At 56.0% G+C, this 18900-nt stretch overlaps 1 protein-coding gene across 4 annotated transcripts in view; it reads left to right on the forward strand.

Moving 5' to 3' along the window:
- Positions 1–18745, forward strand: part of LOC136024432 (fibrillin-2-like) — a 98555-nt gene extending 79810 nt beyond the window's left edge. For all 4 annotated transcript variants that reach the window (XM_065699753.1, XM_065699757.1, XM_065699755.1 and 1 more), the window contains exons 36-65: positions 336–458; positions 962–1123; positions 1628–1696; positions 1984–2109; positions 2374–2499; positions 2657–2806; positions 3627–3698; positions 3897–4022; positions 4475–4600; positions 5350–5475; positions 5712–5828; positions 6045–6173; positions 6772–6891; positions 7374–7499; positions 7578–7730; positions 8150–8215; positions 8460–8585; positions 8775–8894; positions 9288–9410; positions 9681–9812; positions 10402–10527; positions 10749–10955; positions 11592–11717; positions 12571–12693; positions 13238–13354; positions 13581–13709; positions 14353–14472; positions 14791–15022; positions 15296–15464; positions 16097–18745. In XM_065699753.1, coding sequence (XP_065555825.1) covers positions 336–458; positions 962–1123; positions 1628–1696; positions 1984–2109; positions 2374–2499; positions 2657–2806; positions 3627–3698; positions 3897–4022; positions 4475–4600; positions 5350–5475; positions 5712–5828; positions 6045–6173; positions 6772–6891; positions 7374–7499; positions 7578–7730; positions 8150–8215; positions 8460–8585; positions 8775–8894; positions 9288–9410; positions 9681–9812; positions 10402–10527; positions 10749–10955; positions 11592–11717; positions 12571–12693; positions 13238–13354; positions 13581–13709; positions 14353–14472; positions 14791–15022; positions 15296–15464; positions 16097–16471 — 4142 coding nt within the window. In that variant the 3' untranslated portion in view covers positions 16472–18745. The remainder of the gene's footprint in view (positions 1–335; positions 459–961; positions 1124–1627; positions 1697–1983; positions 2110–2373; positions 2500–2656; positions 2807–3626; positions 3699–3896; positions 4023–4474; positions 4601–5349; positions 5476–5711; positions 5829–6044; positions 6174–6771; positions 6892–7373; positions 7500–7577; positions 7731–8149; positions 8216–8459; positions 8586–8774; positions 8895–9287; positions 9411–9680; positions 9813–10401; positions 10528–10748; positions 10956–11591; positions 11718–12570; positions 12694–13237; positions 13355–13580; positions 13710–14352; positions 14473–14790; positions 15023–15295; positions 15465–16096) is intronic.
- The last annotated feature ends 155 nt before the right edge of the window (positions 18746–18900 follow it).

Raw genomic sequence — 18900 nt, forward strand, 5'->3', positions numbered from 1 at the left:
ACAACACTGGCAGTGGCACTAGCAGCTTAAAGCCATTTAAGCATCCCCGTATGATGTGGTGATGTGTCCTTGCTCTTGGTGGGAGGTGGGCCTTCAGTGGATGGGAGGGAAAGCTGTGGCTCTGCTCCATTCTTCTGACCCTGGGCATAGTGGTGTGAAATAGGACAAAGCAAGATCTGTTTCTAGAAGGGCTTTGCCTACCATCACCTGAGGAGCCTCAGAAACACTGTGGTCGTGAGGATACACCCTGAACATACAGTGCAGAGCTTAGGGCTGTGGTTTGTGTGCTTTCTTCATCTATTCGTTTTTCAGTCTTCATCTTTCCACCCTTGCAGACATCAACGAATGTGCAGACCCTGTGAACTGCATCAACGGCCTGTGTGTCAACACCCCTGGCAGCTACCTCTGCAACTGTCCACAGGACTTTGAGCTGAACCCCACTGGTGTGGGCTGCGTGGGTGAGTGGAGAGGACAGCTTCCATCCAAGACCTTGGCAGTCCTTGTTGGTCCCACATCCCAGGCCTGGCTGTCCATGCTGGGCTTAGCGCTGCAGCAGCACAAAAGTGCCTACCTCCTGTTAAGCCTGGCCCACCTTGTGTCACCAGTGTGCGTGCTCCTCTGGTCGAAGTAATGTTATTCCTGGGCAGCTGTGGAGCTGTTCTTCAGTGTTTGTTTCTTGAAAGGCCCTGGGTTACTGGGGACATTATTTGGGTCATGCTCTCCAGCCATACTGATGGCAGACAAAGCTGGACACGCTTTATTCTTGAAGGGTTCTCAATGTCATGAGCTGCAAGGACAGTACAACACAGACAACCCAGGCAGCTGACAGTGTGTGCATCTGGGACAGGACCAGGGTCTCATCCCTCTCCTTGCTTCTTGAGGCAATAGTGCCGTTCTTTCCTCCTGTGTGCACAAGTCTTTACTGGAGGGGCTTTGCTCACCCACTGCTGTCTTTGTGCAGATACCCGTGTTGGGAATTGCTTCCTCGACACCCAGGATCGAGGAGATGGGGGGATCTCCTGCAGCGCAGAGATTGGAGTCGGGGTCACCCGGGCATCCTGCTGCTGCTCACTGGGGCGTGCATGGGGCAACCCTTGTGAGCTTTGTCCTCCAGCCAACACAAGTGAGTTGGGAACATACCTGGGGTGAACTTGGTCATGGGCTGAATGGGCAGCATAGAGCTGAGAAGAGAAATGGGGCCACTTCCCTGTGGCTTTTCAACTGAGGCTGGGGGTCCTGGGTCCAGGATATGCTATCATCATGATGGAGCAAGGGGAGCTGAGGGAGAAGGCAGTAACCCTGTTGTGTCAGTGCAGTGGGAGTGGTGAGATGGGGTGCGGGATACCGGGCTGGTTGTGCCTGAGGAATACAGGTTGGGATCCCTCTTTCCAGTACAGTGGGCTAGGGGAGGGCATGTGGATGTGGAATAAACCCATTCAAGAGCAGGCAGGCAGAGACAGGGTGGCTAAGTTGGCTTGGCATGCAGCGGGAGTCAGGATGCTCCATCTGGACCACTGCCACCGTCCTCATGGCCTGTGTCTCCTGGGCTTCTCTCGGTTCTCACTGCCCCTCCTGTTTCATGGGAGCCCTCTAAGGCCAGGACCCCCCTGACTGTCTTTTTCTGCAGCTGAATACAAGACCTTGTGCCCTGGAGGGGAAGGTTTCCGGCCCAACCCCATCACTGTCATCCTGGAAGGTAAGCTGACATGGACCCCATGCCCCTTACCAGGGGCTTGGATGCTGGGTGAGCCCACCCAGCCTTGTGTGGGCACTCTCTGCTGTGGCACTGGGCTGGCTGGGCGCACGCTGAGCCCCTGACCACCAAATGACAAACAGCAAGTGTGTGCTCTCCTCGGATGTGCTCCTGGGCACCAGCAGGGGCTGGAGGTGGAGGGATGGACCCGCTGTGGATGCCAGGGTGCAGGCACTGCCTGCGCTGCTCTGGCAGGCAATGACCACCTCCTGCCTGCTCTCCCTCCTCAGATATCGACGAGTGCCAGGAGCTGCCGGGCCTCTGCCAGGGTGGCAACTGTGTGAACACCTTTGGCAGCTTCCAGTGCGAGTGCCCCCTTGGCTACTACCTCAATGAGGACACGCGCATCTGTGAAGGTAGCTGCAGCGCGGTGCCTGCGCTTGGCTGTGAGCCTGGCGTGTGCGGCACACGCGTGTGTACATGTGCATGTGTGTGCAACAGGCTTGGGTGTGTATCTGGGCTGCCCGAGGAGTGGGTGGCAGAATCAATTCCCATCCTCATCACAAACCCTGTCCCTGTATCAGGCCCATCCAAACCTTGTGCCAAACCTGCCACCTCTCCCATGTCAGGTTTTCTCCCTCTGCCCAGTGCTTTGACCTCCAGTCTCCTTTCCTTGGCAGATATTGATGAGTGCTCTGCTCACATTGGGATCTGTGGCCCCGGGACCTGCTACAACACCCTTGGCAACTACACCTGCGTGTGCCCCCCTGAGTACATGCAAGTCAACGGAGGAAATAACTGCATGGGTATGGCATGGTCTGAGCCTGCGGGCAGGGGTCCGGCAGTGCCCCGCCTGCGTGCAACCCCTGGGTTGTGCTGTGGGCAGCGCAGTGTGGGCACCTTGCCTGAGCACATGGAGCAGCAGTGCTGGGGCTGGCACAAGACACTGGGCTGCCTTTGCAGACATGAGGAAGAGCGTGTGCTACCGCAACTACAACGACACGTGTGAGAACGAGCTCTCCTTCAACATGACCAAGAAGATGTGCTGCTGCTCCTACAACATTGGCAAAGCCTGGAACAAGCCGTGTGAGCCCTGCCCCACGCCGGCCAGCCGTAAGTCACCCTGGCACCGTGGCTGCCCCTTGCTTTTCCAGCCATCCCCTGCACTGTGAGGCACAGACACTGACAGAACAGGAGAAGCGAGAGCCTCCTGTCTGGCAGGGGGGTGCCTGTGGGTGAGTGCTGTGGGGACGGGCATTGCACTACAAGGACACAGGGGAATGGGCCAGTATCTGTGGACAGGAGGCGATCATAGGATCATAGAATCAACCAGGTTGGAAAAGCCCTTTAAGCCCATCCAGTCCACCCGTTCCCAGCAGTGCCAAGGCCACCACTGCCCCATGGCACTGAGGGCTCGTCTCCACGGGGTGTGAGCACTCGCAGGGCCGGTGCCTGCAGCCCTGCCCTGTGCAGCCTGTTCCAATGCCCGAGCACCCTCTGGGGCAGGAATTGTTCCTCAGCTCCATCTAAACCTGCCCTGGGGCAGCTTGAGGCCGGTTCCTCTCGTCCCATCCCTTGTTCCTTGGGAGCAGAGCCCAGCCCCTCCTGGCTCCATCCTCCTGTCAGGCACTTGTAGGGAGCCATCAGGTCCCCCCTGAGCCTTCTCTTCTCCATCTGAACCCCCCAGGTCCCTCAGCCGTTCCCCATCACTTGGGCTCCAGGCACCAGCTCCATTCCCTTCTCTGGCCCCATCCAGCACCTCAATGTCTCTCCTGTAGTGAGGGGCCCAGAGCTGAGCACAGGATGTGTGCCGCCTGCCTCTCGGCCCCCTCTCTGATCACTCCAGCCTTAGTTGTCCCTTGTCGGTCTCGGCCCTTGCCGCACCCTGCTCTGCCCACCAGGCATGGCCATGACCTTGATGTTCCTCTTCCAGCCGAGTACCAGATCCTGTGTGGGAACCAGGCTCCTGGGTTTATCATCGACATCCACACAGGAAAGCCGATCGGTGAGTAGAGCCCCTGGGAGCCAGGTCTGCTCTTTGCCCCTCTGCTTTCTTCCTGCAGTGGTTGTGAGCTTGTTCCCTTCCCCTCCCTTGGTAAATGAAGTCCTGAGCAGAGACGAGGCGAGGAAATAGAGCAGCTATGGGGGCTGCTTTCCTCCCTGCTGCCTTCCCGGGATGCTGAGAGCTGTTGTCTGTGTGCAGATATTGACGAGTGCAGTGAGATCCCTGCTATCTGCACCAATGGTGTCTGCATCAACCAGATTGGCAGCTTCAGGTGCGAGTGTCCCATTGGATTCAGCTACAACAACATCCTGCTCATCTGTGAAGGTAACGGGGCAGCCAGGGCAACACTGCCAAGGACGCCCACGAGGGGGGATCTCAGTGTGGCACTAGCACCTCCTCACTCCATGGGGCACCAGGGTGAGGGCTGGCAGCAGGCATGGACAGAGTCTACATGCTCTCAGCCTTCTTGAAATCTTCATTTTCCACATCCATGGTTGGACAAAATGTGCTGATTTCCATTCATTTTCCTGCCTGCTTTTCCCTTTCTTCATTTTTGGGGGTTCTTTGCAAACGTGTTTGCAAGTTTTGAGAGAGAACTGAAATTCCCATGATTTTCCTGCGAAGCAATAGTGAAAGCTCGAAACTTGCCCCTGATTTGCCCAAACCAAGGGTTAACCCTCAGTTGACTCCTCTGGGCCACTCCAGCCCTGCCAGGCTGCCGGTGGCTGGCGCTTGGCCCTGTGCACAGCCCGGCTTTGCACTGCTCTCCTCCGCAGACATCGATGAGTGCAGCAGTGGGGAGAACCTCTGCCAGCGCAATGCCGACTGCATCAACATCCCAGGCAGTTACAGGTGCGAATGCTCAACCGGATACAAGCTGTCGCCTAGCGGAGCCTGCGTGGGTAAGATGGGAGCTCTTTGCTACCTATTCCATCCAGAGACACGTGTGTGAGGTGCTGACACCCCTGCCTAGGCTCTTCAGGTGGCTTTACAGACCCCCATGTGTGGACCAGAGGAAGGACAGGATGAAGGATGTTCCATGTCCAATGGACAGCATGAAGGATGTGCCAGTCCCATGTGTGGGTTCTTTGTCTTTTGTCAAGCCTGTGGGCTATGGCCTGGCTGTGCTGGGATTATCACAGACTCATAGAATGGTTTGGGTTGGAAAGGACCTTAAGATCATCCAGTTCCAACCCCTTGCCATGGGCAGGGACACCTCACCCTAAACCATATCACCCAAGGCTCTGTCCAACCTGGCCTTGGACGCTGCCAGGGATGGAGCATTCTCCACTTCTTTGCACAGCCCATTCCAGAGCCTCACCACCCTCACAGTAAAGAGCAGTAAAGATAATGGCATACCTTTATTTCTGGAAAAATCCCCAAGGATTGTGGGCGGCTGAGGGGTGAGGAAAGGTCTCTGGGAACTGCAGTTTTAGTCTGGCTGCTCAGGCCATTTGCTCCCGTTCAATGTATACTCATTCTGTTAGAGATCATGGTGCATAAATCTTGTTCCCTGTGAAGCCACCTCTCAGGAAACAGAGACCCTGCTGGGCTGCGCTGCTTCTCACAGACACACTGCCCACCCCTGTGTCAGCTCTTCCCATCTGGTCCATCCCTTCTGCTCACTGGTGCCCATTTGGCTTTGTTTTAGGTCGCAACGAATGCCAGGAGATCCCCAACGTCTGCAGCCACGGGGACTGCGTGGACACCGAGGGCAGCTACGTCTGCATCTGCCACAACGGCTTCAAGGCCACGGGGGAGCAGACCATGTGCATGGGTCAGTGTGGCTGCCAGAGCCCTGCTGGCAATCACAGATCGGGATGGATGTGAGCTCCATCCAGCACCCGCTGGGTAGTGCCAAGGACGGCCAAGGGCCATGGTGTTCCCTGGGTCCCGGGCTGCCCCTGAAAGCCACAGGGGTGTTGTGCAGCTGCCTGGACCCCATCTGCATACCCAAAACAGTGGCTCTCAGCTCACCCAGCCCCTGAATGAGCTGTGACCTTCCCTCTGCAGATATTGATGAGTGTGACCGGCAGCCCTGTGGAAATGGGACCTGCAAGAACACGGTTGGCTCCTACAACTGCCTCTGCTTCCCTGGCTTCGAGCTAACACACAACAACGACTGCATGGGTGAGCTGCATGAAGCCCTGACTGCATGGATTGCTGACTGGGGTCAACGTGGCAGCGGCTGGGGGGCCTGGGTGTCACACAGGGGCATACGGGGAACAGCTCTGGGTGTCAGCCGGCAGTGGCTGTAGGGGTTGTTGGATGTGTCAGAGGTGTAGGACTGACACTCACATGATGCGCATCCCTCTTCCCATTGTGCTTCTCATTTCCCTCCCACAGACATTGATGAGTGTTCATCCCTGGTGGGGCAGGTGTGTCGGAATGGCCAGTGCATCAACAGCATCGGCTCCTTCCAGTGCCTCTGCCAGGAGGGGTATGACCGGACCCCTGATGGGAAGAACTGTGTAGGTGAGTGTGCAGGCAGCAGGCTGGCCCTTCTCTGGGGGTTTTGCCTCATGCTGGTGTGGCTAGCGCTACGAGATGCTATGAGATGTGGTGCCCAAGATGGCCCATTAGAGGCAACTGAGAACTCCACTTGCAAGGCTTCAAGTCCTCCAGAACAAAAGCGTGATCATTTGACTGCCCATGAAAGCTGGACTGGGCCTCACTATGCTTGCATCTCCCTTCCAGCAATGCAGGGAACAGTCAAGGCAGTCCCTTTCTATGTGCTGAGATTTGCAGGCAGTGAGGAGAAATGTTGTCCTATCCATGCCCCTGCACCAAGGGATGCCTTGGGAGCTACCCTGCAGCCAGGGGCTGTGAGGACAGACAGGCAAGTTGACCTCTGTGCCCACCACTCTGCCCCCTGCAGCACCAGGTCCTGCAGAGCTCAGTCCATGTTCCAGGGTACATGAGGCAGAGCATCCTGGAAAATGTCTTATCTGCTTCCTCTCCATGTTTTGGGAAGAGGAGGATGCAGCCGCATGTAGGGCAGGAATGTACCCTGCGCCCAAGCCCTCCATGCTGAGCACGGATGCTATCCCTGGTGGTTTCCTCTCCTCTGCAGATATCAACGAGTGTGTGAGCCTGCCTGGGACCTGCTCCCCGGGTACCTGTCAGAACCTGGAGGGCTCCTTCCGCTGTATCTGCCCCCCCGGCTACGAGGTGCAGAACGACAACTGCATCGGTAACGTTGGCTCTGTGCCTCCTCCCTTTCCAGCACAGCGTGTGCTCATCTGCTTCATAGAACCATAGAAACAACCAGGTTGGAAAAGCCCCTTAAAGTCATCAAGTCCAACCTTGACCCCAGGACTGCCGAGTCCACCACTAACCCATGGCACTGAGGAGTGACCTTGAGCTATTCCCACAAAACCCTTGTTCTTCCTGAGTGGGCTGGGGCATCGCCACCCCCAAATATCTTCTTGAAAGCAATTGGACCCAGAGCAAGGCAAGGCAAGGCCTGCTCCCATGACAGAGGAGGCTTGGGGGTTTTGCTGTGCCCTGGCCTCTTCATTGCCCCATACACCCTGAGGGAGGGTTAAGGGTCAGGGCTGGGATGATGTCCTGCGGGCATCAGAGCTCCCCAGACATCGCAGATTCACGGCTGGTTTTAATGCAATGATGAAAGGAGTCACCTTTGGCTGCTCTGTGTGTCCCTGATGCTCCCAGATATCAACGAGTGTGAAGAGGAGCCCAACATCTGCCTTTTTGGGACGTGCACCAATACCCCTGGCAGCTTCCAGTGTGTGTGTCCTCCAGGCTTTGTGCTGTCCGACAACGGCCGGCGGTGCTTTGGTGAGTGCAGCTCATCCCGGTGGGAAGGGAGGATGATGGATGTCTGCAACGAGCTGTGCATAACCCATCCTCTCACAGATACTCGCCAGAGCTTCTGCTTCACTCGCTTTGACAACGGGAAGTGCTCTGTCCCCAAGGCCTTCAACACCACCAAGGCTCGCTGTTGCTGCAGCAAGATGCCAGGAGAAGGCTGGGGAGACCCTTGTGAGCTGTGCCCACAGGAAGGGAATGGTAGGTGTGCTGAGAGCCAGCTCCATAGGAGAGGTGGCCCCGTGTGTCTCTGACACGTGCAGAGCGTGGGGAAGGTGTGCAAGGGCAACACAACCAGCACGGTGGGCTCCTCTGTCTGGAGAATACTGCCTTCAAACCTAGGAGCCCTTACTGGGCTATGTCCAGTTCTGGACACAGTGGAGAGGGTCCAGTGGAGGCCATAGGGATGCTCAGGGGTCTGGAGCATCTCTGATGAGGAGAGACTGTGAGAGATGGGCCTGGTTGGTCGAAGAAGAGCAGACTGAGTGGATCTCACCAATGCAGATCAATAGCTCAAAGGCAGGTGCCAGCAGGATGGTGCCAGACTCTTCTCAGTGGTGCCCAGCGACAGAACATTTCACTTGTAAAAATACCTCACTTTTCTGCTTGCTTTCTCCCAGTTGCCTTCCAGGAGCTGTGTCCATATGGCCATGGAGCTATCCCAGGCCCAGGTGACACCCGAGAAGGTAAGGTCTGATCTAGGGATGGGGAGGTTGCCTAGAAGCAACCAGGGGCTGTCTGGAGAGTAAGGGTGAATGTCAGTGGTTGGAAGGACATAGGACTGGGTGCCCTCCCAGGCTCATGGTCTCTGGCTGCTCACTGAAGCTCTGGAGAGGAAGCATCTGGGGTTGCAGGGTCAGTGCTGAGAGGACAGGGATGTTTCTGGCTACGTGCTCACATGAGGTTTCGTTGCCTTGGTTTTCCTTCTAGATGTCAATGAGTGCTCAGAGAACCTGGGTGTCTGCATAAATGGGGCCTGCATCAACACTGATGGGTCCTTCCGCTGTGAGTGCCCCTTTGGGTACAACCTGGACTACACAGGAGTCAACTGTGTGGGTAAGTGCATGGGGAGCACCTGCTTCCTCTTGCTTCTATCATAGAATCATGGAATGGCTTGGAAAGGACCTTAAGACCCTTAGGATCTTAAGCCTTAAAGCTTGCTGGGCTTGTTTGAGTGCTCTGGTTACAAGATCAGCCTGCACCTTTCCTAGCTCATCTACCTAACATGGTCCTGGCTTCCTCCAGATACTGATGAGTGCTCCATTGGCAATCCCTGTGGGAATGGTACCTGCACCAACGTGGTGGGAGGCTTCGAGTGCGCCTGTGATGAGGGCTTTGAGCCGGGTCCCATGATGACATGTGAAGGTAATGCTGCTGTGGGGCAATCCCTTCACCCCCATTGCACACTGGGTCACTTGCCTGGGTGAGCAGCAGGTCAGGCTCCAATGGGCAGTGCAGAAGAGCTGGCTGGGGCTCGTCTCCGCGTTAGTGTGCACATCAGCACTGGTCCCCTTCATCTTCCTCTGAGGCTGGAGCCCAAGAGGAGGTCTGGGGACCTGCTGAAATGCAGGAGCTGCCTCAGCAAGGACTGTCCAAGCTGCTGACCCCAGGTGTCAGTGCCGAAGACCATGGCAGGAAGCCTTGGTGGAACAGAGTTCTCATGAGATGAATGCACAGGGAGGGGGGAGCCCCCCCGTCCCTGCCCAGCTGACTGCTGAGAGCACAGAGTGGAGCTCTCTCCTCTCTCCTGCCTCCCAGATATCAATGAGTGCTCACTGAACCCTCTGCTCTGCGCCTTCCGCTGCATCAACACCTTTGGCTCCTATGAGTGCACGTGCCCGTCCGGATATGCCCTGCGAGAAGACAGAAGGATGTGCAGAGGTAAAATCCCCTTCTGCACCCATCAGGGGGGCTCCCACACCCTCCCCAGCTCCTGCACTTTGTTGGTCTCTGGTGCTGTGCAGAGGACTTCTGAGCTGGCATCTCTGAGTTTGGGCATGCTCCCACCTGCCTTGATGTCCGTGCTGTGTGCCAGCCAGGCTGGACCAAGGCAGAAGGGATGCTGGAGGGTGCAGGTGCAAGGACTCAGTTCCTAGTTGCCTTGACAGCGCTGGCAGGTTGAATGTGGGCTCATGAGGTTCTCGGTTGCAGATCTGGATGAGTGCGCAGAAGGACTGCACGACTGCGAGTCCCGAGGGATGCTGTGCAAGAACCTCATCGGCACCTTCATGTGCATCTGCCCACCAGGGATGCAGCGCAGGCCCGATGGAGAGGGCTGCACAGGTACCAAGGACCAGGCTGGCAGGGATTCCCAGTGGGGCTGGAGACCATCCTCTTCTAGGCATTGTCCATTTAGCTTTATATTATGTCCTTCTGTCAAACAGCTCCTTCCCAGGGCTGCCCATGTGTCAGAACTTCCTGGATGTCCTATTAGATGCCTACACGCACAAAACCTCTGTTCATCTCTGGACCTATGGTCTATACACTTCCAGCACAACATTTTACCATGTGTCCTTTCTATTGAGTCTCTCCAGGTCTGTGTCAAGCTTTTGGAGGGGCCAGCACTGGGCAGCCCAGACCTGCACAGTGCTAGGCACAGCAGGAATGCAAAGCGAGCCCAGCTCCACTCCTAGCCCAGCAGCTTGGCCACTTGCACGTGGAGAATGTGCAAAGCAGGGAAGCTGGTGCTCACCCAAAGCCACACTGCTTTGGGAGAGGCCCAGAGCGGGTGGATGTGTGGATGTATTCCTCAGCTGCTCAAGGGTGTAGAACTTGTCCTCAAGGTCTATGGGAGGGTGTTTCAAACACGGGGGCTCATGGAAAGCTGGAATTTGTCCTGTGCCTCACCTCTCCGTGGCTCCTTCCTTCCCAGATGAGAACGAGTGTCGCACCAAGCCTGGGATCTGCCCCAACGGCCGCTGCATCAACACGGTGGGAAGTTACCGCTGTGACTGCAATGAAGGTTTCGAAGTCAGCCCCTCTGGCACAGAGTGTATTGGTAATTACCAAGTCCTGGTGGGGCTTGAGCAGCCTCTGTAGTAGCAAATGATACTTTCCGTGTGTTTCTGAGCAGAAAGTTGTTGGGGTTTGCCTTTAGCAATACCCAAACCACACTACCGTCTGTGCTGGGACTGGCACAGGCTGGACCAGCTGCTCGGTTATCCCTGGAGATGACTCTCACTCAGGTCCTGACCTTGTATCCTCACTCTCTCTACCCAGACACTCGCCAAGGATTCTGCTTCACTGAAGTACTGCAAACCATGTGCCAGATGTCCTCCACCAACCGCAACCTGGTCACCAAATCTGAGTGCTGCTGCAACAGTGGGCGCAGCTGGGGCCCCCAGTGCGAGCTCTGCCCCCTTCCTGGAACTGCCCAGTACAAGAAAATGTGTCCTCATGGGCCAGGGTACTCCACTGATGGCAGAGGTGAGCTGGGGCAAAAGCAAAGATGCGGGTGTAGGCAGACTTCTCCTGGGATAGACCTGCACAGTGCCTGAAGCAGATAGGAAACCTCTGTGACATTATCTTACATAGAATCATAGAATCAACCAGGTTGGAAAAGCCCTTTAAGCCCATCCAGTCCAACCATTTCCAGCAGTGCCAAGGCCACCCCTGCCCCATGGCACTGAGGCCTCGTCTCCACGGGGGGTGAGCACTCGCAGGGCCGGTGCCTGCAGCCCTGCCCTGGGCAGCCTGTGCCAATGCCTGAGCACCCTCTGGGGCAGGAATTGTTCCTCAGCTCCATCTAAACCTGCCCTGGGGCAGCTTGAGGCCGGTTCCTCCTGTCCCATCCCTTGTTCCTCGGGAGCAGAGCCCAGCCCCTCCTGGCTCCATCCTCCTGTCAGGCACTTGTAGGGAGCCATTCAGGTCCCCCCTGAGCCTTCTCTTCTCCAGACTGAACCCCCCAGGTCCCTCGCCGTTCCCCATCACACTTGGGCTCCAGGCCCATCATCTCCCTGACCATATTCTCTGGCTCCCTGGGAGACTCTGATCTCCCCTGGCACAGGAGCATGGTGGCAAAGGCAGCGCCATCACTAAGAGGTCCTTCCCTCCCTCCTGCAGACATTGATGAGTGCAAGGTGCTGCCCAACCTCTGCAAGAATGGACAGTGCATCAACAGCATCGGCTCCTTCCGCTGCCACTGCAGGCTGGGCTACACCGCGGACATCACCGGCACCGCCTGTGTGGGTGAGCTGGGAGAAGGAAACCCAAGTCCCTGGACAGCCCTTGGCCTTAGGGGGCTTCCACCCCTACTTTCAGCCTGCAAACAGAGGGTCCTGAAGCACACACACACATCCCCCACGCAGGACCAGCTCTCACTGCTGTGGATGCAGCATTCACCACTTCTTTGGCAACCTATTCCAGGGCCTCAACACCCTCACAGGGCAGAGCTTCTGCCTTATCTCTGACCTGAACTTCCCCTGTTTCAGTCTGAACCCATCACCCCTTGTCCTGTCGCTCCAGTCCCTGATGAAGAGCCCCTCTCCAGCATCCTTGTAGCCCCCTTCAGACACTGGAAGCTGCTCTGAGGTCTCCATGCAGCTTCTCCTCTCCAGCTGGACTGCCCCAGTGTTCTCAGCCTGTCTTCGTGTGTTAACTCCTTAAATCTGATGGGCAGAGGTGACAAAGCTGTAGAAGTAGAGGGCTGGCCCTATCCCTGATGTTCCCAGTACTCAAAAGGAGCATCTCCCCATCTCTTCAGCCTGGAAAAGGTGTCCCTCAGATCCACCCGGTCAGACAGCACCCCATGTCTGAGTTGATCCAGCTCTTTTCCTGCAGGAGATCTCCTAGATTTATTGTGCTGGCTCAAACTGAAGTCTTCCCTCCAAGCCCTTGTCTCTGCTCACCTGCTTCCTGGAGAGTGGAAAAGATGCATTTCTCTGGGGCAGGAAATGCCAGAATCATAGGGACATCTGACCACTTACGTGGGCCCATGAAACCTGGGATTGCCATGTGTAGACTGAATGGTCCAAGGGGTGGTGGGGACAGAGTCCAGCAGCACAACCCATGGATGCTGATGTGTCTTGTCTCTCGAGTCTAGATTTGGATGAGTGCAACCAGTCCCCTAAGCCATGTAACTTCATTTGCAAGAACACAGAAGGCAGCTACCAGTGCTCCTGCCCCCGAGGGTACATTCTGCAAGAAGATGGGAAGATCTGCAAAGGTATTCATCCAGGATAAGGCAGCAGAGACCCTGCCTCATCTCTGGCAACTGAGGGGGGGTGGCAAGAGCTAGCTAACAGACCGGTCAGGTCCTACTGTTCAGCCACAGGACAAGGCTGGATATGGTAAAAGCTTCCTTGCTGGACCTTGTGGCTGGATGCATTAGGGTTTCATCCTTCCACAGACACTCTAGACCTGTGTCATCACCATGGGCTGTGCATGTCACTGTCAGGGCTCCTGCTGCTGCTGGCAGCCAGGCTGTGAGGAGGGTGCCCTAAGAAAGCAGGAGGATCTGGGGACTGCAGGATAAGCAGAGATGAATCTCTACATCTTCTAAATGTGTCTGTGCATGGGGTGGGGAGAGGCTCGCTGTGGTTTGCATGTAAGAACTTCGTGTGTGTTGTCGCTGAGGCTGGTCCAGGTCAGGTCGTGGTCTGCCCAGCCTGCTGTGCATCACCATGTCCATGCAGGTGTCACAGACTCAGACCACGAAGCTTTCTCACTAAGATAAATTGAGACGCGTGTTCTTGCGCTTGTTGCTTTAGACTTGGATGAATGTTCCACCAAGCAGCACAACTGCCAGTTCCTCTGTGTGAACATTATCGGAGGATTCAACTGCAAATGCCCCCCAGGCTTCACTCAGCACCACTCATCCTGCATCGGTGAGTAGAGGCTCCAGGGGTTAGCTTTAAGCACCCGAGAGTCTTTCCAGCCCTCCAGCTCTGGCTCCAGAGCACTGCCCCGCTCCGGTTGGCCTTGGGGATGTGCATCTGAGTCTGCTGCTGCTCAGACTTTGCTAAGCTCCGCGATGGGAGGTGGCTGTCCGCAGAGCTGCGCCCAGCCACAGCCCTGGGGATGGGCTTACAAGTGGGCCCCTGTGTTTTGCAGACAATAACGAGTGCACGGCTCAGCCCTCTCTGTGTGGAGCCAAGGGCCAGTGCCTGAACACCCCAGGCAGCTACAACTGCGAGTGCCAGAAAGGGTTCTCCCTGGACAGCTCCGGAGTCAACTGCGAAGGTGGGTCTGTGTCTCTGGGGCTTTGACAGGCATGGTCCGTGTGGAAGGATTCCTTGTTCATTCGCACTCTCTAAGGCAGCTCAGTCCAGCCAGAAGGGACTGCTCCTTACTGTGGGGCAGAAATCCACATGGGATTTGCAAAAGGAATGGTTCTTGGTGCAAATAAGAGGTCTGACCTGCTTGGAGGAACACCGGCTCCTGGACAAGTAGAGGAAGGTCTCAGTGCTGCAGCCGTAGCAGCCAAAGCTGGGAAAGGAATGGTCCTGTAGCTCATCAGGAGAGATCTCATGCTGGCCAAAACCCACCATGTGCTATGCTAAAGAAAAGCCTGTGTCCAGCACAGGCAGCCTGAAGCAGAGTAGATCTGGTAACAGAATTGAAGGTAACAGAATCGAAGTTAACAGAATCTTAAGGCCAGAACATCCAAGCAGGGGCTGCAAGGGGATGGATGTGGGCCTGGGGGCTGTGGGTATCATTCGATTGCAAGCTGCAGAGACTGAATTAGGCAGAAGAACCCACCTGAGCACCCTCAAGGGTGCTGGCTGCCAGGCACATACCATGTGCACATGGTCCCTGTGCCCCCAGTGCTGCCCATGAGTCAGGCAGAGTTTGTCTCACCCCCATCTGGGTTCCACTGCTGCAGATGTGGACGAGTGTGATGGAAACCACCGGTGCCAGCATGGATGCCAGAACGTGCTCGGGGGCTACCGCTGCGGCTGCCCACAGGGCTACGTGCAGCACTACCAGTGGAACCAGTGTGTAGGTGAGTACGGGATGGAGGCTCTTGTGTCCTGTAGCTGTGGGGATGGGGGATAGAGGGCACTGAAACCCCAAGTCCCTCTCCAGCCACCCTTGGACAACGTGGTTCTGGGCGACCTGGTCCAGTTGAAGATGCAGAGGGGTTGGACTGGATGAGCTTTGAAGGTCCCTTCCAACCCAAACCGTTCTATGATTCTATTCTATTCAGAAGGGAGCTCACTGCCAGCTCAGCAATGGCCATGGGCAGATGTCCTTGGCCATATGGGGTGGGGAAGCACCAGCAGCCCGTTGAATTTCTGACTAGTTCTGTCTTTGGGTACAGATGAAAACGAGTGCTCCAGCCCCACTGCCTGCGGCTCTGCCTCCTGCTACAACACTCTGGGAAGCTTCAAGTGTGTCTGTCCATCGGGCTTTGATTTTGACCAAGCCTTTGGTGGGTGCCAGGATGTGGATGAATGCTCAGCAGGCGGCAGCCCCTGCAGTTACGGCTGCTCCAACACTGATGGAGGTTACCTCTGTGGATGTCCTGGAGGCTACTTCCGAGCAGGACAAGGGTAAGAGGGCAGTCAGGATGTAGTCCCTGTATGGTCCTGGGGGATACTGCAGGCTGCCAAGTGCATGGTACCCCCAGCCATGCTCAGTCGCCACAATTCTGTTCTGTGCCACCAATCCAATTTGGAGTCGTTCTGCACAAGCCATGGCTTATACCCTATATCCTATCCTTCAAGTGTTTCTGGGTGCCATGTGGAGAACCTGTGGGAGCAATGGTAAGATTTCCTTCTTAAAGCATGAACCTGAGATGGGGCTCTCTGCTCTTCTGCCACCAGACACTGCATTTCTGGCTTGGGTTTTGGGAAGGGTTCCTACCTTCCTGCCCCCCAAGAAGAGGATGAGGACAACCTGCTCTCCCCTGAAACCTGCTATGAGTGCAAGATAAATGGCTACCCCAAGAGGGGCCGGCAGCGACGCAGTGTCAATGGCACTGAGAAGCACCAGGTGAGAAATCCGTGGCATCCTGCGTGGGGTGGAGCAAGGGAAGAGCTGGGACACCCAGGGGATAACTGCCTGGGGTAGGTCCTGTGCATTTGTACCCATTCCTGTGGAGCTGCCTCAGACCAGGCAGAGATAGCAGCTCTGTGTCTGTCTATACTGGGTGCTTGGGTGTTTGGCAGTGCCACTGAGTCCAGAAGTCCTGCAGAAATACGAGGTCCTTCACAACACATTAGAGAAGGTCAGGGCGATCTTAAGTGAGATGCACTTGCGTGGTTTGACCACAAATGTCCAGAGATGCATGCAACCAAGGAACGAAACACACGTTTCCTTGCAAGGGAACAGGGGGGAAGTTCCCATAGGGCTATAGAGGAGGGTCAAGCACTTACTGTCTCACTGCAGACTGGACCTCTCACTATAAATAACAGGTTATTCCTTGGGGGGAAAGTTCTGTCTAAGGCTCCCCCAAGGATTTCACAGGCCTGGGCAGGATGGATTGGATCGGGAGGTCATTATGGGCCCTTCTGCCCAATCCATTCTGATTCTATGAGGCAGAATTCCTCTAAATCAAGTCCTCCTTCACCTGGCCAGGAGCTTTTCTTGGTATCTGTAAGTAACATGCCTGGTTCCTTCCGAAGGATCACACTGTGAACTTGGCCAGCATGGATGTGGATGCTCCTCTGTCCATGACGCTGAACCTCTCTGACCTGGCTCACAAGGAGCACATCCTGGAGCTCCTGCCGGCTGTGGAGCCGCTGGAGAACCGCGTGCGGTACCTGATCTCCCATGGGAATGAGGATGGCTACTTCCGCATCCACCAAAAAGAGGGGCTCAGCTTCCTGCACCTCGGCCGCAAGAAGATCCTGCCGGGCACCTACCTGCTGGAGATCGTGAGCGTGCCCCTGTACCGCAAGAGGGAACTGCAGAAACTAGAGGCCAAGAACCACCTCAACTACTTAGCAGGGGAGCTGGGCCGAGCACTGAGGATGAAGCTTCAGCTCCAGCTCTACTAACATCCATGAGATCCACCCGCCCAACCGACAGTCCAGTCCTTCGCCTTGCCATCCACCTCTGGAAACAACTGCCTCCTCTCTCACTGCACCCCCTGCCACCATCTCCCCCACTGCACTGTACAACTGATGGGGAACGTCCCTTTGGGCTCAGCACTCACCTTGGCCATGCAGGGATAACTCCGCTTGAGTCCAAACCAAGTGACTTGAGTCCAAACCAAGCCACACCACAAACGAGCTCGGGCAACCTGTGCCAAAGGCTCAGACCTTGGCAGCAGGGCCCCCAGTCCTCTGCTCAGCTCTTGCCTGTCTCCTTTAACCGAGGTACTGTGTTAGTCTGAGCTGGCAAGGGTGGTCCCACCGGGAAGCTGCCTGTCCTTCATGGGCACAGGCCAGGAAATGTGAGGGGGGCCTGGGGGCAGCTTTGGAAGGAGCTATGGCATGGTGTGGTATTAGTGCATTTCCCAACAGCTCTTGTTCCTCCTTTGCTTGTGCAGAAACCATCCCGTCCCCACACTGCCCGTGCTCTGGCTTTCTCTGTCCTCTCCGTGTCTTTCTCTGGTCCTTTCAGGCTCCTCTGTCAAACAGAAAAGGTCCCCTCCGAGTGAAGGGGCAGTTCACGTTGTGAACCTCACATCACAAAGCAGCCAGGCTACAGGGACCATAGGCTCCTGAAGGGAAGCCAGGGTTTTCACACTGCAGGATGCTGAACACGCGCGCGTGGCCACTAAAGGTTGGAGCTGGAAGGGCTTTTCCAGAGCTCCAGCAAGTCCAGGGGTTAAGGTGTCCTTGTGTGGAGGAGGAGCTCTGGGGAAAGGCAAATTCTTGCATTGCTGAATGTGGTTGGACAAACTAAACGGGCAGGAAGAACACCCTGAGTCTGGTAAAGAGCATCTGGCTGCTTCCCCTGCCAGCGGGGATGGAGGGCTTGGCCGGACGTGTGTGGATGCTGCAGGGCACATTTCCTGGCCAGCACTGATGGAGTGCTTGAAAATCCTGGGAAAAGCTTCCCACCAGCAGGAACAAGTCGGGGATGGAGTGGGAGGGGAGGCGCCTCTGCAGCCTGGCAGGAAGGAAGAGGCAGGGACAGCCAGAGCTTCACTCTGCAAACAGCCCTCAGCTCTGAGCCACCCCATCTGCCCGAGTGGTGCTTATGGGCCAGATCCCCCCCAACCCCGGTCAGGAGCACTTCTGGAAGCAGGGGCTGCGGGTGCCTCCCCTCTGGTTGTCACGTACATCTTGGTCAGGCCAAGGTGACAGCCGGGATGGGCGGTCTCTGGTTAATGCAGGCAAGTGAAATGCACTAAAAAGAGCCTGGGAAATAGGAATTGAGTGAACTGGGGTCTCCCTGCTGCCTCAGGCAGCCTGTCCAGCCTGTTCTGTCCTGGCTTTTCTTCCTCCTTCATGAGCGTTCCTCACCCAGCTCGTCTCTGCAATGCCATCCCCCTAGTTTTGCATGACCCTCTTTTCAGTTCTGCATCAACCCTGTGCCTCGTCACAGGAAAGAAAGGTGCTAATTCACTCCGGTGACACACAGAACTACCTTATCACCAAAGCTAAGGTGCTTCCAGCTCTCCGAAGCTGGTATCGAATGGTCAGCGTCAGTGCACTGTAGCCGTGCCCCCTTCCATACGGATGGATCACCACCACACGTGGGGTTGCCGGGGGCAGATTCCTGCAGTCTCGGGTTGGTACTTGGGGAGGGGGGGTTGCTTTGAACCCCGTGCGCTGCCACCACATGGGCTGGGGGCAGCCAGTGGGTACCGGATTGGGGCTAATGGCAAACTTGAAGAAGCTTTTCCATAGCGCAGCTCCGGGCTCTGGGTTGTGCAAGGGTCGCGGAGCTGTGTCCGGGTTGGGGCTCATGGCTGGGGGTTGGGTTTAGTATTATTTTGGTTGGTTTTTTTTTTTTATTTTATTTTTATTTTTTCCAACAGGTGCTTTTTATTTTTTTTTTTTTGGGGGGGGGGAATTTTTATTTTTAAGAATCAAAACCTATTATTAATAATAATGATGATGAGCAGAGCTGGTTTGTGTGTGCGTGACAAAGCTCAAGGGCCCTTCCTTCCTCTCTGGTGCCGGGCCGGTTTTCGGTTGTTGTGGTGTTTTGTATTGTATTGACATTTCTTGCTGGTTGGTTTGGTTTTGGGGGGGGGGGGGGGGAAGCGTTGAATCCCAGCCCCTGCTCCCCCTTGTCCCGCACACGGAGGCGGCTCCTTGTGGAATCCCTTTTTTTGTATCAGAAGCAACAGCAACAATAAAATTATTTTGGGTTAAGCGGGGCTGTTTCTTCCTCCTCGTTCCCGGGAAGCCTGGGAATGTGGCAGGATCCGGCCTCGCTCCAGCTGGGATGGAGCCCAAGCTGGCTTCTTCTCTGCTCTCCTCACGGGCACAGAATCAGTCTTACAGCATCACCCAGCTCGCCCACCCCT

Source organism: Lathamus discolor, chromosome 21, assembly GCF_037157495.1.
Source record: "Lathamus discolor isolate bLatDis1 chromosome 21, bLatDis1.hap1, whole genome shotgun sequence".
Taxonomy (NCBI): domain Eukaryota; kingdom Metazoa; phylum Chordata; class Aves; order Psittaciformes; family Psittacidae; genus Lathamus; species Lathamus discolor.